Source organism: Aotus nancymaae, unplaced genomic scaffold, assembly GCF_030222135.1.
Source record: "Aotus nancymaae isolate 86718 unplaced genomic scaffold, 86718_ANA_hifiasm-v0.15.2.pri h1tg000021l, whole genome shotgun sequence".
Lineage (NCBI taxonomy): Eukaryota > Metazoa > Chordata > Mammalia > Primates > Aotidae > Aotus > Aotus nancymaae.
Window position 1 is genome coordinate 21414404 of NW_026988433.1, and position 21897 is coordinate 21436300.

At 48.2% G+C, this 21897-nt stretch overlaps 1 protein-coding gene across 3 annotated transcripts in view; it reads right to left on the reverse strand.

The window, feature by feature from the left end:
• Positions 1-1223: 1223 nt before the first annotated feature.
• The window catches only part of ACAD10 (acyl-CoA dehydrogenase family member 10), a 70928-nt gene continuing 50254 nt past the window's right edge, over positions 1224-21897 (reverse strand). The window contains exons 13-21 of one of the 3 annotated variants that reach the window (XM_012469049.2): positions 13556-13956; positions 12558-12698; positions 11555-11692; positions 11355-11445; positions 9938-10096; positions 9068-9240; positions 5003-5146; positions 2577-2654; positions 1224-1985 (exon numbers count right to left, since the gene is read on the reverse strand). In XM_012469049.2, coding sequence (XP_012324472.1) covers positions 1845-1985; positions 2577-2654; positions 5003-5146; positions 9068-9240; positions 9938-10096; positions 11355-11445; positions 11555-11692; positions 12558-12698; positions 13556-13956 — 1466 coding nt within the window. In that variant the 3' untranslated portion in view covers positions 1224-1844. Of the gene's footprint in view, positions 1986-2576; positions 2655-5002; positions 5228-9067; positions 9241-9937; positions 10097-11354; positions 11446-11554; positions 11693-12557; positions 12699-13555; positions 13957-21897 lie in introns of those variants that run through there. The other 2 variants (XR_010343823.1, XM_064379826.1) reach the window with 2 other exon arrangements.

Below are 21897 nucleotides of genomic sequence, written 5' to 3' on the forward strand. Positions count from 1 at the left end.
CATTACTCACTGCGCCCTCCAGGGCACTAACTGCTATCTCCCACTTGAGATGCAAACCCCCAAAGGTCAGCAGTTGGCCTGTTTTGTTCACTTGCACATTCCCCAAGGCCTGGAATCGTGGTGGGCCCAGAGCTGGGGCTCCCTCAACAGTGGTGGAATGATTTAGCAGAGGTGGAGGGCCTGTGGGGATCCGCCCATCTGCAGGCAGCATTCCCGGGGGCCCTGGTGCCTCTGGCCCTCAAGGCAGAGGATCTGAGAGAGATGTAGGGGGCGCCCACAGCCTGGTTCCCATTTTCCTCTCTGCAGTCATGCTACTGAACAAGCAAGGTTAACCTCAGAGGCCACGAAAGATGTTCTTAGGACCATGAGACAGCCCAGGCCACAATCACTTCCTTTTTTTGCAAAAAAAAACCCTCCTCCCACCTGAGGTCTGAGGCAGCTGCTGGGCTCTTGGCCAGTGTGGCTGGCCTTGTGACAGGCATTCGTTTGGGGTTTAACTTCACCTTCCTTGAGCAACAAAAAGTTTCTCAAGTGTGGTGAAGGGGCCCCTGCCTCCCCAGACCCCCGGGCACATGGATCTGAGGAGCCCATTCACAGGCCCCTATGAATGGTGCTGGTCCTGCTGAGGCTCATTCGTGGTGCTGGTCTTGCAGGGGTGCAGTCCTGGCTGGCCATTCTCAGGGAAGGCGGTTCTCGCAGGATCACTTCTGCAATGTGGCAGCCAGGGGGATGGTCCCTGCCCATCTGGTCTAACCTGAGACGGGTTTTGGCTACACCACCATGAGTTATGAGATGAGCAGGCTGGGTCCTCACTGCCCTGGCTCATCTCTGCATGTCGCCAGTATTTCTCAAGGAGCTCAGACTACAAGTGAGCGAGAATTTCCACTCTCCTCAGAGAACAGATTGCACTCCAAAATGTAATGGTGAATGGGCCACCACCTCCGATTCCCCAGGTATTCTGACTATGGAGCAGGTGGAGGCTGCAGAGGCCTCACACACCAGCTCCTGGGGTAAAGTGTGTATGAGCACAGAGCCCTGGGCTACACAGTGAGGGAAGGCAGCCGACTCGGGCCTACAGCACCCATGGCCTCTGCGTTCCCAGCATGTATGGGGCTGACTGGTGGCCTGGACCCCAAGGAAACACAGGCAGGAGAAGGCACAGAGGCGCTGAAGGGAACCTCTCGATTCGATTCCTTTTGTACGACACAGAAAGTCCACAAAGCCTCTGAGACGTGTTTTCTTATTCTTTCATGTCCCCAAAACCCCTTTCCAAAATAACATTTAAATGAATGTTCTGCACTGCGCGTACAAATGGAGACAATCAGATGCCAGTGGCTTCACAATATGGGTTGCATTCCATTTTCCCAGGTGCCCTGGCCCTGGGTCTCTAGGCCGCCGTCTGTTGTGACCACCCGTCTGCTCACCAGGGAGGCCAGACAGGAACCCTGCAGCTGCCAGAGCAAGCAGGGCCCACAGCCTTGGGAGGCCTCCCAAAATGTGTCCAGATTCCCACAGGCAGAGAGAGAGCGACTGAGAGGCTGAAGTGAAGTGACTGTGCCTGTCAGCCCAGGACTGAGAGCCTTAAGACCAGCTTTCCAGTCTCTGTCCCGGAACCCCCTCAGCCCTCAACAAATTCCTTCCTCCTGGCCTGAAACAGACTCCAGGCTTCTTGCAGAGATGTCATCTGTGGACCCAGAAAGCTTGAGTCCACGGTGACTGTCCTGGGACAGAGCTGCTGAGCAGGGTACAGGAGCCATATTCACCGGATCTTTCAAGGCACATCAGTGACAGATCTGGGCATGGCTGGCCCAGCCAGGACATCGGGCCCCTGCAGCCCCAAGGCTCTAAGCGCTGTGCTTCAGCTCTAGCTTGGCCACTGTGGCCCGGTGCACCTCGTCAGGGCCGTCGGCAAAGCGCAGAGCTCGGGCCCAGGTGAAGAACTGAGCCAGGGGGTAGTCATTGCTCAGACCCGCTGCTCCGAAGGCCTGGCAGACACAAGGTGGAGGGAGGTGGCCCTGGGTCAGCCCTCGTCTCCGAGAGCCCCAGGAATGACAGCCTGCTCTTGATGGCCTGTAATAGCCATCTTCCCGGACTTCCCCTGTGGCACTTATGTGATACGATCAATAATATTCTAGAAGGCTTCTGTGGGGCCACATCCACCTTCCCACAGCCTCCAGACTCCCCAGGCCCACTCCGCAGGCAGCTTCTGACCTATGTTGGGGCTGGGGGTTGGGTTAGGCTCTGAGGAGGCAGCCTCCCTGCATGGGGAAGAGCCTGGGCTCTGGGCTTATGAAAACCCAAGTTCACGTGAATGTCAGGTCAGCTACTTACAAGCTGAGTGACCTGGACAAATCACTTTACTTTTCTGTGCCTGTTTTCTTACATTCAAAATGGGGGTAGGATAGCACCCCCCACCTTGCTGGGTCATTCTGAAGAGGAAAAGGAAAGTTGCATGCACGGTGAGTGGGTGACAGGACATCTGCCAGGGTTTATGACAGGCTGGGTGGCTGAAGACAGGGGAGTTTGGCATCTGGTATGGATGGTTCAAATAAGCCAGCTGCCTGGTTTGTGCTCACCTGAATCGCACGATCAATCACTCGGGAGGCCATGGACGGGGCGACCATTTTAATCATAGCTATATCCAAGGCTGCAGCCTGCAAGGAGGAGGATATGCGATTATAAAAGACCTGAGGGCAGCCTGGGTGGCAGAAGGAGACCCCCTCCCCAATCCCCACCTCTACTAAAAATATAAAAACTAGCTGGGCGTGGTGCCATGCACTTGTAGTCCCAGCTACTCAGGAGGCTGAGATGAGATAGTTGCTTGAGCCTGGGAAGTCGAGGCTGCAGTGAGCTGAGACTGCACCACTGCACTCAAGCCTGGACAACAGAGCGAGACCCCCATCTTAAAAACAAACAACAGGCCAGGCACAGTGGCTCAGGCCTGTAATCCCAATACTTTGGGAGGACGAGGCAGGCAGATCACCTGAGGTTAGGAGTCCGAGACCAGCCTGGCCAACATACAGTGAAACCCCATGTCTACTAAAAAATACAAAAATTAGCTGGGTGTGGTGGTGCACGCCTGTAGTCCTACCTACTTGGAAAACTGAGGCAGGAGAGCTGCTTGAACCCGGGAGGTAGAGGTTGCTGAGATTGTGCCACTCTACTCCAGTCTGAGTGACACAGTGAGACTCCACCTCTCAAAAACAAAACAAAACAAAAACAAACAACAAAAAAAGACACAAGGGCAGAAAGCTTGGAAGAATGATCAGATTCCTGGGAGGAAGTCAAATGCCAGGGTCCACAACAGAGGCCCCAACGTCTCCTGATGTGAGCTGGGTGAGGCTGCCCCACCTGGTGTACGGCTAGACAGCACCCAGGGATGAAAGGCACCATGTTGGCAACTACCATCTTTTTTTTTTTTTTTTTGAGTCGGAGTTTCGCTCTTGTTACCCAGGCTGGAGTGCAATGGCGCGATCTCGGCTCACCGCAACCTCCGCCTCCTGAGTTCAGGCAATCCTCCTGCCTCAGCCTCCTGAGTAGCTGGGATTATAGGCACGCGCCACCATGCCCAACTAATTTTTTGTATTTTTAGTAGAGACGGGGTTTCACCATGTTGACCAGGATGGTCTCGATCTCTTGACTTCGTGATCCACCCGCCTTGGCCTCCCAAAGTGCTGGGATTACAGGCATGAGCCACCGCGCCCGGCCCGGCAACTACCATCTTATGTCACAAGATGTGAAGCAAGTGCTGGGAGAATGTGGCCATCTTCCCAGATGACGAGAACGTGGCCAGCACACACTCAAGGGACAAGGGGAAGGGCCGTGCTTTGCTCAGGGTCATGGCCAGCTCTGCCTCCAAGCAGTAGTGGACCAAGACCAGTTGGGGCTCTGGGAAATGAAGCTACAGTGATCTGCCCTGGGGGAGGGTGTTCAAGGGAGACACCCAGCAGCCTCCACCATATCCAGCACAACAGCATCAAAGAACCAGCAACTGTGAGCCTGGGTTGGCCCCCGACAGCTGAGGATCTTGGGTGGGGGTGAAGGCTGCCCCACAGAAAGCTGGACAAAGCAAGGTCAACATGGCATGGTACCTGGTCATCACAGGCACTTAGAGTCTTAGTGGCCAGGCACGGTGGCTCATCCCAGCACTTTGGGAGGCTCAGGCAGGTGGATCACCTGAAGTTGGGAGTTCGAGACCAGCCTGACCAACATGGAGAAATCCTGTCTCTACTAAAAATACAAAAATTAGCTGGGCATGGTGGCACACACCTGTAGTCCCAGCTATTCGGGAGGCTGAGGCAGGAGAACCCGGAGGCAGAACCCAGGAGGCAGAGGTTGCAGTGAGCCAAGACTGCGCCACTGCACTCTAGCCTGGTGACAAAGCAAGACACAAAAAAAAAAAAAAAGAAAAGAAAAAAGAAAGAGCCTTAGTTAGCTTGGGCAACATAGTGAGACCTCGTCGCTACAAAAAATAAAAGAATTAGCTGGGCATGGAGGCGTGTGCCTGGGGTCCCCGGCTACTTGGAAAGCTAAGGCTTCAGTGAGCCATGATGTGCTACTGCACTCCAGCCTGGGCTACCGAGCAAGGCCCTGTCTCAAAAAATAAATAAAAAGTAAAAAAGAGCCTTAGTTAATGACTAATGTCACACTTGAAAATAAGCTTCTATTTTTGCTAATTCAATATTCAGATGAAGGCCAGTAGAGGGTCCCTTCTCCCTGACTTACTCTTAGGTTGCCCAACACCTCCACCAACAGGCCCCAGGGCCACCCCAGGGGCCTCATGGCCCCATCAGACCCACTGCCTTGGACTAAGCAGCTCACCAGGTCAGTAAAACACAAAGGCTAGTCCTCTCTTTCATGCCTTTTCACTTTTTGAAAAGCTGCCAAACAGCTCCAAGCAGAGGTGAAATAAAATTTATTATGTCAAGAAGCCATGCTCTCATGCTTTGCTGAATGAGGAAGAATCTCAGCCTCCGGGAGGCCAGCTGCTGCCCCCACCAACCTTGTTTCCTGCCAGGTCCATGAGGTGGGCAGCTCTCAGCACCAGCAGCCGTGCCTGCTCAATCTCCACCCGTGACTGTGCAATGTCTGCCAGCATGGTGCCCTGCTCCACCAGGGGCTTCCCGAAGGCCACGCGGGACTTCACCTGTCGACACAGGAGACGTGGGGCTGAGGACACGCTGGGCTGGGGGTGGCTATGAGAGGACGGGGCTGGTGGCCTGTAGAGCTGGGTGGAAGCACAGACAGAACAGGGCAGGGGAAGAGAGTGAGAACAGGACCATGCAGCTTTTCCAGCAAGGTACCCACGTGTAGCCACGAGCCATTTCCAGGGAGTGGGTGTGACACACAAATATCACATGCACCATAGCCAGCCACTGTCCACAGGATGCCTGTAACAAACTGCTTCCAAGAACCCTTTATTCCAGCAATTGCACCTCTGGGCAGGCCTGGCTGCCAGGCAGGAGCAGTTTTCACAGATCTGAGCCAGCATCTGGCCCAGGGCTACTCCTGGGAATGAGGGAGTGACTGTGGTGGGCACAGCACATGGCGCAGGTGGAGAGTGCCCTCTGCTGACCGAGGCACTACTTCCTGCCCTGCAGTTCCAATGGGACCAAGGTCCCTGCTGAACCCTATCGCCCAGCTTCCCTCATTGTTCCCCCACTCCCCGCCCCTGTAGATGATCTGTAATGGGGATTTAAATTCTGAAAGTCACAAGGCATCAGAAAAGGTTCTAAGTATTCCTTTTTTTTCTTGTTTTATTTATTCCTTCTCTTTTCTTTTTTTTTTTTTGAGACAGGGTCTCACTCTGTTGCCCAGGCTGGAGTGCAGTGGTGTTGTGATCTTGGCTTACTGCAACCTCCAACTCCTAGGCTCAAGCAATCTTCCTACCTCAGCCTCCTGAGTAACTGGGACCACAGGCATGAACCACTACATCCAGCTAACTTTTCCATTTTTTGTAGAGACAGGGTCTCACTGTATTGCCCAGACTGGTCTCAAACTCCTGGACTCAAGCAATCCTCCTGCCTCGGTCTCTCAAAGTGTTGGGATTACAGGCATGAACTACCACACCCAGCCTAGTTATTATTATTATTTTTTTTTTACTAAAAACAATCTACACAAATAATTTATCTCATGGCAGAAAAACTACCTGTTTCCAAAACAAAAAAAGAGAAGACAGTAAGAACACCTAGAATCCTACCATCTAGTCACCTCCAGTTAATATTTGGTGGATATCCTCCTCTATCCTTCTTGACTCTTTGTATGTATACTTATTTTTTCCAGAAATGGGAGCCATACTTTATATATCGTTTTATAGCCTGCTTTTGTTTGTTAGTTTGAGATGGAGTTTCGCTCTTGTTGCCCAGGCTGGAGTACAGTGGCACCATCTCGGCTCACTGCAACCTCTGCCTCCCAGGTTCAAGTGATTCTCCTGCCTCAGCCTCTCAAGTAGCTGGGATTATGGGTGCCTGCCACCATGCACAGCTAATTTTTGTATTTTTAAAATAGAGATGGGGTTTCACCATGTTGGCCAGGATGGTCTTGAACTTGCGACTTTAGGTGATCCGCCCACCTTGGCCTCCCAAAGTGTTGGGATAACAGGCGTGAGCTACTGCACGCAGCCAGCCTGCTTTAAAAAAATTAGGCCACGTGCAGTGGCTCACACCTGTAATCCCAGCACTTTGGGAGGCCAAGGCAGGTGGATCACCTGAGCTCGGGAGTTCAAGACCACCCTGACCAACAAGGAGAAACCCTGTCTCTACTAAAAATACAAAATTAGCTGAGCATGGTAGTGCATGCCTGTAATACCAGCTACTCGGGAGGCTGAGGCAGCAGAATCGCTTGAATTCAGGAGGCGGAGGTTATGGTGAGCCAAGATCATGCCATCATGCCATTGCACTATGGCCTGGGCAACAAAAGCAAAACTCCATCTCAAAAAAAAAAAAAAAAAAGCCATTATTTTGCATCAAAGCTAACAGCCTGGTTTGTTGTTGTTGTTGTTGTTGTTTTGCAGACAGGGTCTTGCTCTGTTACCCAGGCTGGTGTACAGTGGCACAGTCATAGGTCACTGCAACCTCGAACTCCCAGGTTCAGGAGATCCTGCCACCTCAGCCTCCTGAGTAGCTAGGGCTATAAATATGCACTGCCACATCTGGCTAATTTTTTTCTTTTTGGTCGGAGTCTCGCTTTGTCTCCCCAGCTGGAGTACAGTGGCATGATCTCAGCTCACTTCAACCTCCGCCTCCTGGATTCAAGTGATACTCCTGCCTCAGCCTCCCAAGTAGCTAGGATTACAGGTTCATACCACTGCACCTGGCTAATTTTTGTATTTTAGTAGAGATGGGGATATTACCATGTCGGCCAGGCTGGTTTTGATCTCCTCACCTGTCGTGATTCACCTGCCTCGGCTTCCCAAAGTGCTGGGATTACAGGTGTAAGTCACTGTACCTGGCCTTATTTTTTATTTTTTATAGAGATGAGGTTTTGCCATATTGCCCAAGCTAGTCTCAAATTCCTAAGCTCAAGCAATCTGCTTACCATGGCTTTTCAAAGTACTGGGAATGAGCCACCACACCTGGCCACAGTCTATTTTTTAAAATGGATGTGTATATAGTGAACAATTTCTCCATATTAAGGAATACATTTCCACAGCATCATTTAAAATCTCACTGTATGCCATCTTGTGGTTTATCTGGCCAACACCCATTGTTAGTCTTATAGGTTGTTCCAGAATTTTGCTATCAGAATGAGCACTATGGTGAACCTCCTAGTAGCAAATCTTTTGTAGATTCCTAATTACTCCAACCAAGTCCTGAATGGATGTGCCATGTTCATGCTATGCACTTTCTGGAGATGTCTGTCTGACTCATTCAGTCCAACTGTTCTGCCAGAAGGTTGAATTTAATGCCACCTGGGTCTGAAGCACCCACCATACCTGAGTCCACAGACAGGAGCATTTTACTTTGAAAGAAGAAAGAACTGGTCAGTCTTAACTCAAAAGGGTGTAAATTACAGGTTTGCTCAGTAATCAAAACTGCAGCCTGCCTCTGTTCTTTCAACAGCAGTTCTTGTGAGACACTGGTTTTGGTCTCAGGATTTGCTTCACCTTTCTGAAATTGATAATCACCAATTTGAATGCCTGTCCTGGCAGCAGCTGTCTTTTAACCTATGCTTCCAAACTTTGGCAGGGGCGGGGTCATGGCAGAATAAAGTTCTGTGGATTTGCTGTGGAGGAGGGTGATACAGGCCAGATGCTGGAATCCCAGGGACAAAAACAAGCAACATGGGGTGTCTCTGGTGTCTGATTTTTTTTTTTAGAGACAGGGTTTCACTCTGTCACCCAGGCTGGAATGCAGTGGTGCGATCACTGCTCACTGCAGCCCTAAACTCCTGGGCTCAAGTGATCCTTCTGCCAGCCTCCTGAGTAACTGGAACTACTGGTGCATGCCACCATGCCCAGCCCTTAGAAAACTTTTTTGTAGGCTGGGCACAGTGGCTCACGCCTGTAATCCAAGCACTTTGGAGGCCAAGGCGGGTGGATCACCTGAGGTTGGGAGTTCAAGACCAGCCTGACCAACATGGTGAAACTCTTGTCTTTTTAAAAATAAAATAAAATTAAAAAATTTAAAAAAGAAGAAAACAAAATTTTTTTGTAGAGACTCTGTTTGTTGCCTAGGCTGGTCTCAAATGCTTGGCTTCAAGCGACCCTCCTATCTGGATCTCCCAAAGTGCTGGGATTATAGCTGTCAGCCACGGCACCCAGAATGATTTTTAATAATGTGCTAGCAGCATGACCCTTTTACACCTTGGAACCTTGCCCTCTGCTGCTATAGAGCCTGGCCTTTTCCTTCCGGTCACCTCGACAGAGTGGGGTCCATTCTGCTCTGAATCCAAATGGTAGCAAAGTAGCAGATGCAAAGCAAAGACAGGAACGTAACTTCTTGGCAAGGATATCACCTTGCTTCACCTGCTAGGTCTGCACTCAGAAAACAGGTAGGATTTGAAGTCCAACACCAAAGCAGATGGTGGTGGTTCTGAGTCAGTGCTAGGAGCCGGGGGAAGCACTCACGCGGGCCTTCATGAGCGCCAGGGCCCTCTCTGAGAACCCAATCAGCCTCATGCAGTGATGGATCCTGCCGGGGCCCAGTCTGCCCTGGGCGATCTCAAAGCCTCGGCCAGGGCCCAGGACCATGTTCTCCTTGGGCACACGCACGTGCTCAAATTGGACTTCACCATGGCCACCTGAAAGACCCAAATGACCACCGTAAGCAATCCGCCATAGCCATTTCCCTTAAATGTGTTTATTCCTCGCCTCAGTCTGGATTATCTGCTGCCAATGTCCCTGCCCTTTATTTAGCCTTCTAACTGGGACATGGTTAAAGGGAAAAGGATGGCAGAAAGAAGCCTGTTAAAGACAGAAAATCAATCACTGATTTATAATGGCAAATGAATATTCTGTGATTCTTTTTATAAAAACATGATGATGCCACTTTAAGCTGAAGCTCCTAGTGGTTTGTGACAATGCAGTGATCCTATGAAAACATCGAATGTAAAAATGTGAACACTGTTAGCAGAGAACCAAACTAGGAGGAGACCAAACCAGGGCTGTGGCCTAGAGGTCAGCTGTCCACACTGGGGCCTGAAAGAGCAGGTCTGGGGTCTACTTCCTGCATCTGCCCTGTATGGCTTCCTGTGTCACAGACTCCTGTTCACCTTCTAAGTTTAGAAGAGGGAAAAATATATAAATGCCTGTCTGAAATCTGCCTGCGTGGCTGAGATTCATATATGGAAATGAAACGCAGGAGCATGTGGCTCTCCAAATGTCATCGTACCCTCAGACGTGGGATGTGGCAAGTCCTGAACAAGAGCAGGGGCTCCCCAATGCCATTTCCTGGAGAACAGATCCACATCCAGGGATGACCCGCCCTGGAGGTCTCACCTGGTGCATCCTCCAATCCATATACCGTCAGAGGCCGTATGATTTTTATCCCTGGGGTATCCATGGGAACCAAGAGCACAGACTGCTGCTGGTGTCTTGGTGCATGTGGGTCTGTTTTTCCCATAAACACGCAGAGTTGACAGCGAGGATCCAGGATGCCTGCCAGGCAAGGAGAGAGATAGACCCCATCATCTGACACCAGGGCCATCAAATCGCTACACACATGGTCCTGGTCCAAGAAAGGCAAAGCGAACAAGCAGACAGAGCTCTTTAAGGCTCCATGTAATCAGATGAGTATCTGCAGACTGCTGACCAGAAATAAGAGCAAATTGGGTTTTGTCCCAGTGAGGAATGAATCCAACATCATAAGAGCAAGTTTTTAAAAGCATCACGTAGAATAGAAAATACAATTTAGAGACAAGAGGATGAAAACTGCTACTTGATCCCTGCCAGCTGGCTTGGCTCCCACAGGTGGTACACACATAATGGCTCTGGGCTCGGGCCTTGGAATCAGGCAAACCTTTGACTCTGGGTTCTCTACTTGCCGGCTGGGGGCTCATGCTCCAGGTAAGGGACTTAAGTCTGAGTGCAGTTTCCTCCTCTGCAAAATAGGGATGCTCCTTCTTTTTTTTTTTTCTTTTTTTTGAGACACAGTCTGACTGTCACCCAGGTAGGAGTGCAGTGGCACGATCCTGGCTCACTGCAACCTCCACCTCCCAAGGTCAAGCGATTCTCCTGCTTCGGCCTCCCAAGTAGCTGGGACTACAGGCACCCACCACCATGCCCGGCTAATTTCTTGTATTTTTAGTAGAGACGGGGTTTCACCATCTTGCCCAGGCTGCTCTCGAACTCCTGACCTCGTGATTCGCCCACCATGGCCTCCCAAAGCACTGGGATTATAGGCGTTAGCCACCACATCCAGCTGGGATGCTCATTCTTCATGTCCAGGGAGGTGTGGGCTCCAGGAGGTAAGCTCCACGGCTACTTGTAGGGGCCCTACAGAAGTGACACTGGACACTCCCCAAACATCAGGATCAACATTAGCCCTCAGGATGTAATACACCTGATCGAGCAGCCAGGAAGCCACTGAGGAAGGGGAGCCTCCCAAGGCAAGGCAGAATGAAGAGCAGGGAGTAGAGAGATTGCTGGGGTCACATGCGCAGGGAGGTGTCCGTCCATGTGTGGGCACCAGGAGACGTCCTTGCCCTGTGAAGTGGTGCCTCTGAGAACAGCATGCTCCATGTGGTACCCTCCTGTTCTCCCAGGGGTTACTGCCTCTGCTGGGGGTGCTAAGTGACAGAAGAATCTCCTTGGTATTAACTTGAAAAAGCAGTGGCCTCACCCAGGCATTGAGAGATGCGCCTATCAGTACAGACTCCCTGATGTGCATTTGAAAAGTGCATTTTAGGCCAAATACCTGTGATCCACCATTTGTGACCGTTTATCACATAGAAGCTGTCCTCCTCTCTGATGGAAGCCTCAATGTTGGTGGCATCTGAAGAGGCAACCTGAGTAGGGAGCACACTCCAGTCAGAGCTGCCGGCAGACAGCCTGTGTTCCCTGCGGGGTCGATACCCAACAGGACCAGGCAAGTGGGTGGCAGCCCACACGAGGTACCTGGGGCTCGGTCATAGCAAAACAGGAGCGGGCTTTGCCCTCCAGCAGAGGAATGAGCCAGCGAGCCTTCTGCGCTTCGGTGCCGTACCGCACCAGCAGCTCCATGTTGCCCGTGTCGGGCGCAGAGCAGTTACATATCTGAGAAGGAAAAGAAGCATGACCGTCAGTTTCATGTCCTTTTCTTTTTTATTTTTTTCTCTCTTTTTCTTTTCTCTCTTTTTTTCTTTTTTTAATTAAACATTAATACTGATTTCATGTCCTTTTCTAAAAAAACAGAGTCAACTTCTGTCACCCAGGCTGGAGTGTCATGGCATGATCATGGTTCAATGAAGCCTTGACCTCCTCAGCTCAAGCCATCCTCCCTCACCTCAGCTTCCCAAGCAGCTGGGACCACAGGTGTAGGCCACCACACCCAACTACTTTTTATTTTTTGTACATACTGGGTCTCAGTATGTTGCACAAGTTGGTGTTGAACTCCTGGCCTCAAGTGATCCCCCAACTTCAGCCTCCCAAAGTACTGGGATTACAGCTGTGAACCACCAAGGCTGGACTTCTAACATCAATATTTCAAACTTCAAATTGGATGGGCGCAGCGGCTCATGCCTGTAATCCCAGCACTTTGTGAGGCTGAGGCAGGTGGATTGCTTGAGGTCAGGAATTTGTGACCAGCCTGGCTGATGTGGTGAAACCCAGTCTCTACTAAAAATACAAAAATTAGCCAGATGTTATGGCATGTACTGGTAATCCCAGCTACTTGGGAGGCTGAGGCAGGAGAACTGCTTGAACCCCTGAGGCAGGGGTTGCAGTGAGGCAAGACTGCACCAGTGCACTCCAGCCTGGGTGACAGAGCAAAACTCCATCTCAAAAAAAAAGAATATGCATAGAAAATAGCAGAAGACTATTCATTTATTCATGCCAGTGCTCCTGAATCTGGTCTATTTAGGAGTGAGTTCTTATGAAGATCAGATGTCCCCCACGCTGAGGAAAACTTTAAAGACGGTACCTCGGGGGCATATAGGGACGTGCCCATGAGTTCACACAGATGTGCATATTCCATGTTGGTCAGTCCTGCTCCGTATTTTTTCTCAGGATCAGCCTCCAAGGGTAGGAAAAGGTTCCAAAGTCCTTCAGCCTTGGCTTTCTCCTATCACGGAAAATATAAGTCAGGAAACCAAAGTGGAAGATTTCATTTTATTTTGACCATGAAAAACAGTAAAAGGGACTGGAGGAAACAAGGCAGACAACCAAACATGCATGTATGCCCAAAAAAGTGACATGAGGAGCTGGGTGTGGTAGGCCGTGTGTATGGTCCCAGCTACACAGGAGGCTGAGGCGGGAGGATCACTTGAGCCCAGGAGTTTGAGGCTGTGGTAAGCTATGATCACACCACTGCACTCCAGCCTGGGTGACAAAATGAGACTCTGCCTCAAAAAAAAAAAAAAAAAAAAAGAGAGAGAGAGAGAAAAGAAAAGTAGATGGTGATTGTATTATGCTCCTTAAGATCTCAAGTAACTTCAAAACTAACATAATCCAAGGTTCATGTGATAAAGAACAGCGGGTGTTTCTGTTTATCAGCTGAAGTGATAGCACTGGGAGACAACATGGAAACTCAGCTCACTGTGGATTTGGCTCTCTAGCTGTGACATTACAGGTTCTCTAAAGAAACACTTTATTAGCTGATACATCACTGTTTCAAATTTACATCATTCAAATATGCATGAGATAGCCCCAACATGCCCCAGCTTTCTAAGGCCCAGCATTCTGCTGCCTGGGCCGTGCAGTCATGCCTAAGCCATCTGTCTGTGACACAGGCACACAGCAAGAGCAAGAGATGGAAACTGAGTCATGAAGAGCTGGATCTTTCTGAGATGATGGAAGCAAAGATAGTTCAACTCAGTGCTCCTGTATCTTCACCGCCTGGGATAGCCAGGTGAGCCCGGTGGAGTAGGGGAGGGCTTTCCATGGTATCAGGGTCTTACCACCTCATCATGGCTGCTTTACCTTGAGATCTTCGATCAGTGGGGAGGGGCTCCACCTGGCTGCTGAGGCCTGGTGACTCTGTAGCTCTGTCTCTGCAGGGTACACATGCTGCTCCATGAAGTGCTTCAGCCGGTGATACAGCTCTCTGACGGGTGAGGAGAGACCCTCTGGAGAGATAACCAAACCTCCCTTTGAGGTATGAACTGGGGAAGCTTCTAGAATGGAGCTGTAACTTCTGGTGCCTGTGGGAATCCACTGGGACTGGGTCCTGGCACACGTGTGGAAGGACTTTGTTAACGGATTTTTGATGGGCATCTCTTTGAAAACACGGAACCCTTCTTTGACTGCGAAATCCCACGCCAGGTTAGACACAAATTCGGTCAGCTTGCCAGTTTGTTCCGCATTTGCAGAGCTTGCTTGCCCTAAGCAGAATCAAAGAAAAACAGTGATTACTCCCACACAACCCATCGTAGGGATGTTAGTATGTGATGACATTGTCACCTCAGCAGCTACTGTCATTTGCTGAGCACTTGCTAAGTATGGAACACTGTGCTAAGAGCCACTGTAGCTCAGTCAATTCCCAAAGCAATATAACAGCTTTCACCTGCACTTTGCAGGCAAGAAAACTGAGTCTTAGAGAAGGAGGTGACTTGGGCCAGCTGGAAGTTAGGGGAGTGGGGTCCAGAATCCAACTCAGGTCAGCCAGCTCCCTGCTCTTGATCTCTGCTTTCCTAAAAGACTACATTTAATCAGTAACACCCCAAATCACCTCTGCTGTCAACAGTAGACTGTAAGAAGTCCTCCAACTTAGACCACCCTTTCTACAAAACTGATGACAGCAATGTCACAACTGACTAGAGGAAAAGCCAATTTCTAGACACTACTTTGTCTGGATAGAATCAACGCCAAAGTCACTCAACTCACTATTTGGTTCTCACAGTGTCTCTTTCTTCTTTTAAAATGTGCATCAAGACTTTTTTTTTTTAATAAAAACATTTCTCCCCATTAAAAAAAAAAATAAGGTGGTCAAGTGCAGTGGCTCACACCTGTAATCCCAGCACTTCAGGTAGCCAAGGTGGGTGGATCGCTTGAGGTCAAGAGTTCATGACCAGCCTGGCCAACATGGCAAAACTCCATCTCTACTAAAAATACAAAAATTAGCTGGATGTGGTGAAATGTGCCTGAAATCTCAGCTACTCAAGAGCCTAAAACAGGAGAATCACTTGAACCTGGGAGGCGGAGGTTGCAGTGAGCCAAGATTGTGCCATTGCACTCCAGCCTGGGTGACAGAGTGAGGCTCCCACCTCCAAAAAAAAAAAGGTGTAGTGTACATACAACTCCTTAATGTAGAACTCTGCAAGTTTTAACAAACCTATAGTTGGGTAACCACCACTGCCATCAAGATACAGAATATTGTGGCCAAGCGCAATGGTTCACGCCTGTAATCCTAGAATTTTGGAGGCTATGGCAGGTGGATCTCCTGAGGTCAGGAGTTCAAGGCCAGCCTGGCCAACATGGTGAAAACCTGTCTCTACCAAAAATACAAAAATTAGCCAGGCGTGGTACATGCCTATAGCCCAGCTACTTGGGAGCCTGAGGCAGGAGAATCATTTGAACCGGAGAGGCAGAGGTTGCCTAAGAAACGGAGAGAGACTCCATCTTAAAAAAAAAGAAGATACAGAATATTTCCATCACCTTCAAATTTCCACAGTGTCCTTTTGTACTTGACCCCTGCCCCCTGATCCTCAACACCCACTCATCTCTGTTCCTGTAGTCTGTCTCTTCCAAGATGTCCCATAAATACACACATGACTCAGCATGTGACCTTTTCAATATGGCCTCCATCACTCAGAGCTCTGTATCTGAGACACATCCAGGTTGTACACATCCATGTCTACAACGTCTCTTCACAGTGGACTTTTTCATAGCCAGCTCTCCTGGATTACTTCTAGCACTTCCATGTCCCCAAAAGACTAATGCCCAATAAATGGATCTTACGCAGGCCTAGTTTTCTTCTGGCTCCTGCCATAGTCAATCGATAGTTCTCAAGAGACAGCCATTTCTTTCATTCATTCATTCATTCATTCATTCATTCATTTTTGAGATGGAGTCTCACTCTGTCACTCAGGCTGGAGTGCAATGGCTTAATCCTGGCTCACTACAACCTCCACCTCCTGGGCTCAAGCAATTCTCTGCCAAGCCTCCCAAGTAGCTGGGATTCAGGCACCTGCCACTATGCCCAGCTAATTTTTGTATTTTTAGTAGAGATGGGATTTCACCATCTTGGCCAGGCTGGTCTTCAACTCCTGACCTTGTGATCTACCCGCCTCAGCCTCCCAAAGTGCTGGGATTCAGGCATGAGCCACAGAGTCCAGCCACCATTTTCTTTTTTTTTTTTTTGAGACAGAGTCTCACTCCATCACCAGGCGCCAGGCTGGAGTGCAGTGGCACAATCTTGGCTCACTGCAACCTCCGCCTCCCGGGTTCAAGCAATTCTCCTGCCTCAGCCTCCTGAGTAGCTGGGATTACAGGCACGTGCCACCATGCCCAGCTAATTTTTGTATTTTTAATAGAGATGGAGTTTCACCTTGTTGACCAGGATGGTCTCGATCTCTTGACCTCGTGATCCACCCGCCTCGGCCTCCCAAAGTGCTGTGATTACAGGCTTGAGCCACCGCGCCTGGCCCCCATTTTCTTTTTTTAAATATTTTATTCTAGGCTGGGTGCGTTGGCTCACACCTGTAACCCCAGCACTTCAGAAGGCTGAGGTGGGTGGATCGCTGGAGGTTAGGAGTTCAAGACCAGCCTGGCCAATATGGTAAAACCCCTTCTCTACTAAAAATACAAAAATTAGCCAGGTGTGGTGATGCATGCCTGTAATCCTAGCTACTGGGGAGGCTGAGGCAGGAGAATCACTTGAACCCGAGGGGTGGAGGCTGCAGTGAGCTCAGATCATGCCATTGCACTCCAGCCTGGGTGACAAAAGCAAAACTCTGTCTCAAAAAAAATAAATTATTTTATTTATTTTTAAATAGAGATGGGGCCTTATTATGTTGCCCAGACTGGTCTGGAACTCCTGGCCTCAAACAATCCTCCTGTCTCAGTCTACCAAACCGCTGGGATTACAGGCAAGAGCCACCATGCCCAGCTGAGAGAGCCATTTTCATGCAGCTTTGGTGTTAAAGATGGTTTAAACTATTCCTTACAGAGTTAGAAACCAAATTCTTTGCTACCCAGCGGAGAGTTAGCTCACTGGACCTCAACAGGTCTCTACTGAGCACCTTCTGGGTATTAGGTATGAAACTAACCCAGGGAAGTCAGTCGGGAACCAAATAGCCCCTTCCCTGCAGACACACAGTAGGGGCTGAGGAGTACAAGGGGCTGCATTTTCCCCTTATTCCTCAGACTGCACACGGCACAATCAAAGGAAAGATACTCCCCTTACATTCCTTATTATTCATAAGGATTTTCTTCTTCTAACACAGTTAAGAGGTGTATTCTTAATTTTCTTCTATTCAGTTGGCTCACACTCTGAGACTGCTGCCTTGTCTATGAAAAAGTCACTTTTATGAGCTTGGGTTGATTTAAAGCTATTGCTTCTGGCATATTTTCCAAATGTAGTTCCAGCAGAAGAGACCACATCACTGGCATCTACTTAAGTTGCAGTTATAAGCACTTTATAGAATTTCAGTGGCCATCTACCAGAAATCTTATTCCTGCACACATTTATCAAGGAAGGAGAAGGACACATGGGCTGGGCAGGTACAGACTAAATCTTTTGCTCACTGGGCTCTAGTCTTTCTCATCTTCCTCCCAATCTAATGCTGATCTGAGGTCTCTTGTAAATGACACCATAGAGAGAATGCCATGGAAAAAGATACCCATTCTAAGCTCCACTTTTCCAGGGCAGTACCAAATATCTCAACTGTTCAAATAAAAAAATTTTAAAGCTAACTGTAGAAGACAAACGTACAGAAGTAATATTTATGTTCATATAGTTGGGTTTTCCCCCCTTCATTGTATGTTTTTATATTATTCTTTCAAAAAAATGGATTTTGTTGTTTTTAAGTGAGAAAACTGTCATTTCCTCAGTGTATCTGGCTGGCTTCCCAGAGGGAGGGAAAAGAGTGCACAGTAAGATCAGAGGAATAAAGGCCTGAACAAATAAGACCTTTTTCTGTCTGGTGGCAAACAGGTGGGATGTTTTACCTCTGAGCCGAGAAGCTGGAACCCATGATGATGGCTCGTGGGATCTTAGAAACATGTCAGAGGGCTTCCTGAGAGGTAGGCTGAGGACACTCAGTGTGGAGATTCTACAGTGGGCAAAGTCTATTAAGATCTTCCCCAGGGCACTGGAGCAGAGCAGGGAGAGAACTCGGCAACCCACTAAGAAATGTCAGAGGCGACCAGGCCTATTCATTACCATAAAGACTTAGCAGCCATTCTGCTTAAGTAAATATTTCTGGTTAGTGTTTATTGCAAAACACCGTAACAAAAATGGGAAATGGTGGCTTACAGCTGATACCATATTTTCACAAAAGAGGAACATGTAGTTTCCAGAAATTCCTGCCTCCTGCAACTCCTGCTTATCAGACCAGGTAGAGTTAAACTAGAAATTCTCCGGGCACTGGTTTTTCTCCAGACAGTTTTCCTCATGACTTTTTATCTCCAGGACCACCTAGCACAATGCTGGCTGTTAGTAGAGGCTCAGATGCTTGGGAATGAATGATCAATTCCCCTACTGCAACTGCCTGTCTCCAAAGAATCTGGCAACCTGGCTGAGAGCAGAGGCTGCCAGTGAGGTTGGGGGTGTCGCTGACTGCAAAGCTAAACACTTCCTCAGCACTAGCAAACCCTATGATGAGTTCCTTTCTCCTTGCCTTTTGTTTTTGAGGTTTCCTTTGGGAAAATTTCTTTTCTTTTTTGAAACAGAGTCTCGCTCTGTCACCCAGACTTCAGTAAAGTGGCACAATCTCTGCTCACTGCAACCTCCGCCTCCCAGGTTCAAACAATTCTCCTGCCTCAGCCTCCAGAGTAGCTGGGATTACAGGCACCTGCTACAACGCATGGCTTTTTTGTATTTTTAGTAGAGAAAGGAGTTCAACATGTTGGCGAGGCTGGTCTCAAACTCCTGACCTCAGGTGATCCACCAGCCTTGGCCTCCCAAAGTGCTGGGATTACAGGTGTGAGCCATTGCACCTAGTCTCCTTTTGGAAAATTTTAAAGACACACAGGAGTAGAGAGGAGAGAATAATGAGCCCGTGGGTTCTACTGCTCACCTTCCACAATGATCAACACCAGCCCAGTCTAGTTTCATTCCCTTCCATCCCCACTCCCACTGTCCTGGAATTTTTGGAGTAAATCCCAAATATCTCATCTAGAATTCTTTCACAACTCTAAAGACAAGCACTTTTTTAAAAACCCACAATACTATTATGACCCTTAAAAAATCGTTAACTGTAATGTCATATCATCGACTATCCACTCAGAATTTGAGTTTTACTGACAATCATCAAAATTTTTTCAGAATAATTTGTTCAAGCAAGGATCCAAATAAGGTCCCAACACTGTAACTGGCTGGTGTTATCTTTTAAGTCTCTCTCTGTCCTTTTTTTGAGATGGAGTCTCACTTTGTTGCTCAGGCTGGAGTGCAGTGGCACAATCATGGCTTGCCGCAACCTCTGCCTCCCAAATTCAAGCAATTCTCCTACCTTAGCCTCTCGAGTAGCTGGGATTACAGGTGCCTGCCACAAGGCCCCAGCTAATTTTTATACTTTCAGTAGGGACGGAGTTTCCCCATATTGGCCAGGCTGGTCTTGAACTCCTGACCTCAGATGATTCGCCTGTCTCAGCCTCCCACAGTGCCAGGATTACAGGTGTGAGCCAACGCATCGAGCCTGATGTATCTTTTAAGTCTCTCTCAATCTACAGGTTCCTTTTTCATCCTTTCCTCCCCTTGAAATGTATGTGTTTGAAGGAACTCAGTTGTTTGCCCTGTGATGTTTTCCAGAATCTGGATTTTGTGAGTGGCTGTGCCCAGGGTGCTGCTGAACATGCCCATCTGAAACCTGTGTTTCCTATGAGCTGACAGCTAGCACTAGAGGCCTGGGCAGAGTTGGCGTGACTTTTGAGGGAAACATCAGGAGGTATGGAATGTCCGGCTGTCTCTGTCTCTCTTAGTGGTGTTGGCTTTCATTGAAGCTTATTGCCCATATCCATTAATGCATTAGGAGTTGCAAACTGGTGATATACGAATTCTACATTACTCGGTCCAGGATGCTTCTCTAGAGAGAAATGTTCCCACATCTTTGGATAGCCTGAGATATGATCTGTACAGGAAAGACAGGACAATTCCTGATCCCCCCCACAACTCTATTTACCAATTTTCAGAATAATAAGTTGCTTCCCTGGCATCCTCTGAAGTCATCAATGAGACTTTGTCTCTTTGTTTTTGTATCACTACTCATGGACTTATTTATTTATTTAATTTTTATTTTTCAGGGGACAGTGTCTTGCTCAGTCACCCAGGCTGCAGTGCACTGGCGTGATCCCAGCTCACTGAAACCTCTGCCTCCTAGATTCAAGTGATTCTCCTGCCTCAGCCTCCTGAGTAGCTGGGATTACAAGTGCCTGCCACCATACCTAGCTAATTTTTGTATATTTAGTAGGATGGGGTTCCACCATATTGGCCAGGCTGGTTTTGAACCCCAACCTCAAATAATCTGCTCATCTTGGCTTCCCAAAGTGCTGGGATTACAGGCGTGAGCCACTGTGCCCTGCTACTACTCATGGATTTAAACATAACTGATGAGTTTCATCCATTTCAGCTATCATCCTTGGTGATGCCCAAAGTTTCCTATTGTTAGCAAGTGGGAGCCTGTTCAAGTTAGCTCCCAAGTCTTTTTTATTTTTGAGACAGAGTCTTATTCTTGTCAACCAGGCTGGAGTGCAGTGGCACAATCTCAGCTCACTGCAACCTCCACCTCCCAGATTCAAGCGATTCTCCTGCCTCAGTCTCCCAAGTAGCTAACAAGCACCTGCCACCATGCCTGGCTAATTTTTATATTTTTAGTAGAGATGCAGTTTCACCATGTTAGACAGGCTGGTCTTGAAATCCTGACCTCAGGTGTTCCGTCTGCCTTGGCCTCCCAAAGTGCTGGGATTACAGGTATGAACCATAGAGCCCGGCCAGCTCCCAAGTCTTTAGGTAAAACCCTTGTGGTCTCTGACAACTTCCTTGCTCGCTGGTATGACAAGATGTTCCATGTTCATCTTGTAGATATCGTGCCAACCATGCTTGAAATCAGGCACTTCTCCAAAAAGTCCTGGTTCCTCTTAATGGGAATGGAATTTAGAGAACATAATGTGGGCACTGGGAGTGCTTAATGCTACCGGGTTAGTCACTGTGTCTAGATCTTTTTGGTATAAAGGATTCCTTTTTCTTTCTACTTGTCTTCCTTTCTACATAGAAAGCAAACTTTAACCTGCCTTTTTATGTTCTTAATTTAGGATACAGATGATTTCATTTTCTACCCTATAAAATTTAGAATTAGAACTAATGACAGCGGTTCATCCACACACACATATGCGGTACATGTGTACATATGCTCAACCAACCATCAGTTCTGAGTAACAGTACTTAACCTTTCTTCTCAAAATATCCAACTTAACAAGGAACCGTCTAGAATTTTCAGCTAGTTTAATAAAACATTTCCCCATGTATGTCACAGTAGCATTAAAGGAAATACAATAATCTTTTTTTCTACTTCAGCAATCCTATTACAGGGCAATTTGGCAACATCTACAAAAATTTTAAATGCACATACTTTTAACCCAGCAATTCTAATTCTGGAAATGTGTCTTTCAGATATATTCACACATACAAGAGAAAGGATGTTCACCAACTAACCACTGTTGGTGGACAATCACTGTTTTGCAACTGCAAAAAAATCTGCAAACTACTAAATATACATCAATAGGAGAACTGATTAAATAAATTATAGTATATGCATATAATGGAATGTACTACAGAAATAAAAATGCAAGTAACACTGATGAAAAATGAAAAAAAAATTTAAAAAAGAAATAAAAAAGAATGATGTAGATCTGTATAGACTCACATGGAAAGATCTCTGTGAAATACTGTTAATTGAAAAAGCAAGAAGGTGAGGTATGGTGGCTCATGCCTGTAATCCCTGCACTTTGGGAGGCTGAGGGGGGTGGATCACTTGAGGCCAGGAGTTCAAGACCAGCGTGACCAACATGGCAAAACCCCATCTCTACTAAAAACAAAAAAAAATAGCTGGGCATGGTGGCCTGTGCCTGCAATCCCAGCTTCTTGGGAGGCTGAGGCATGAGAATTG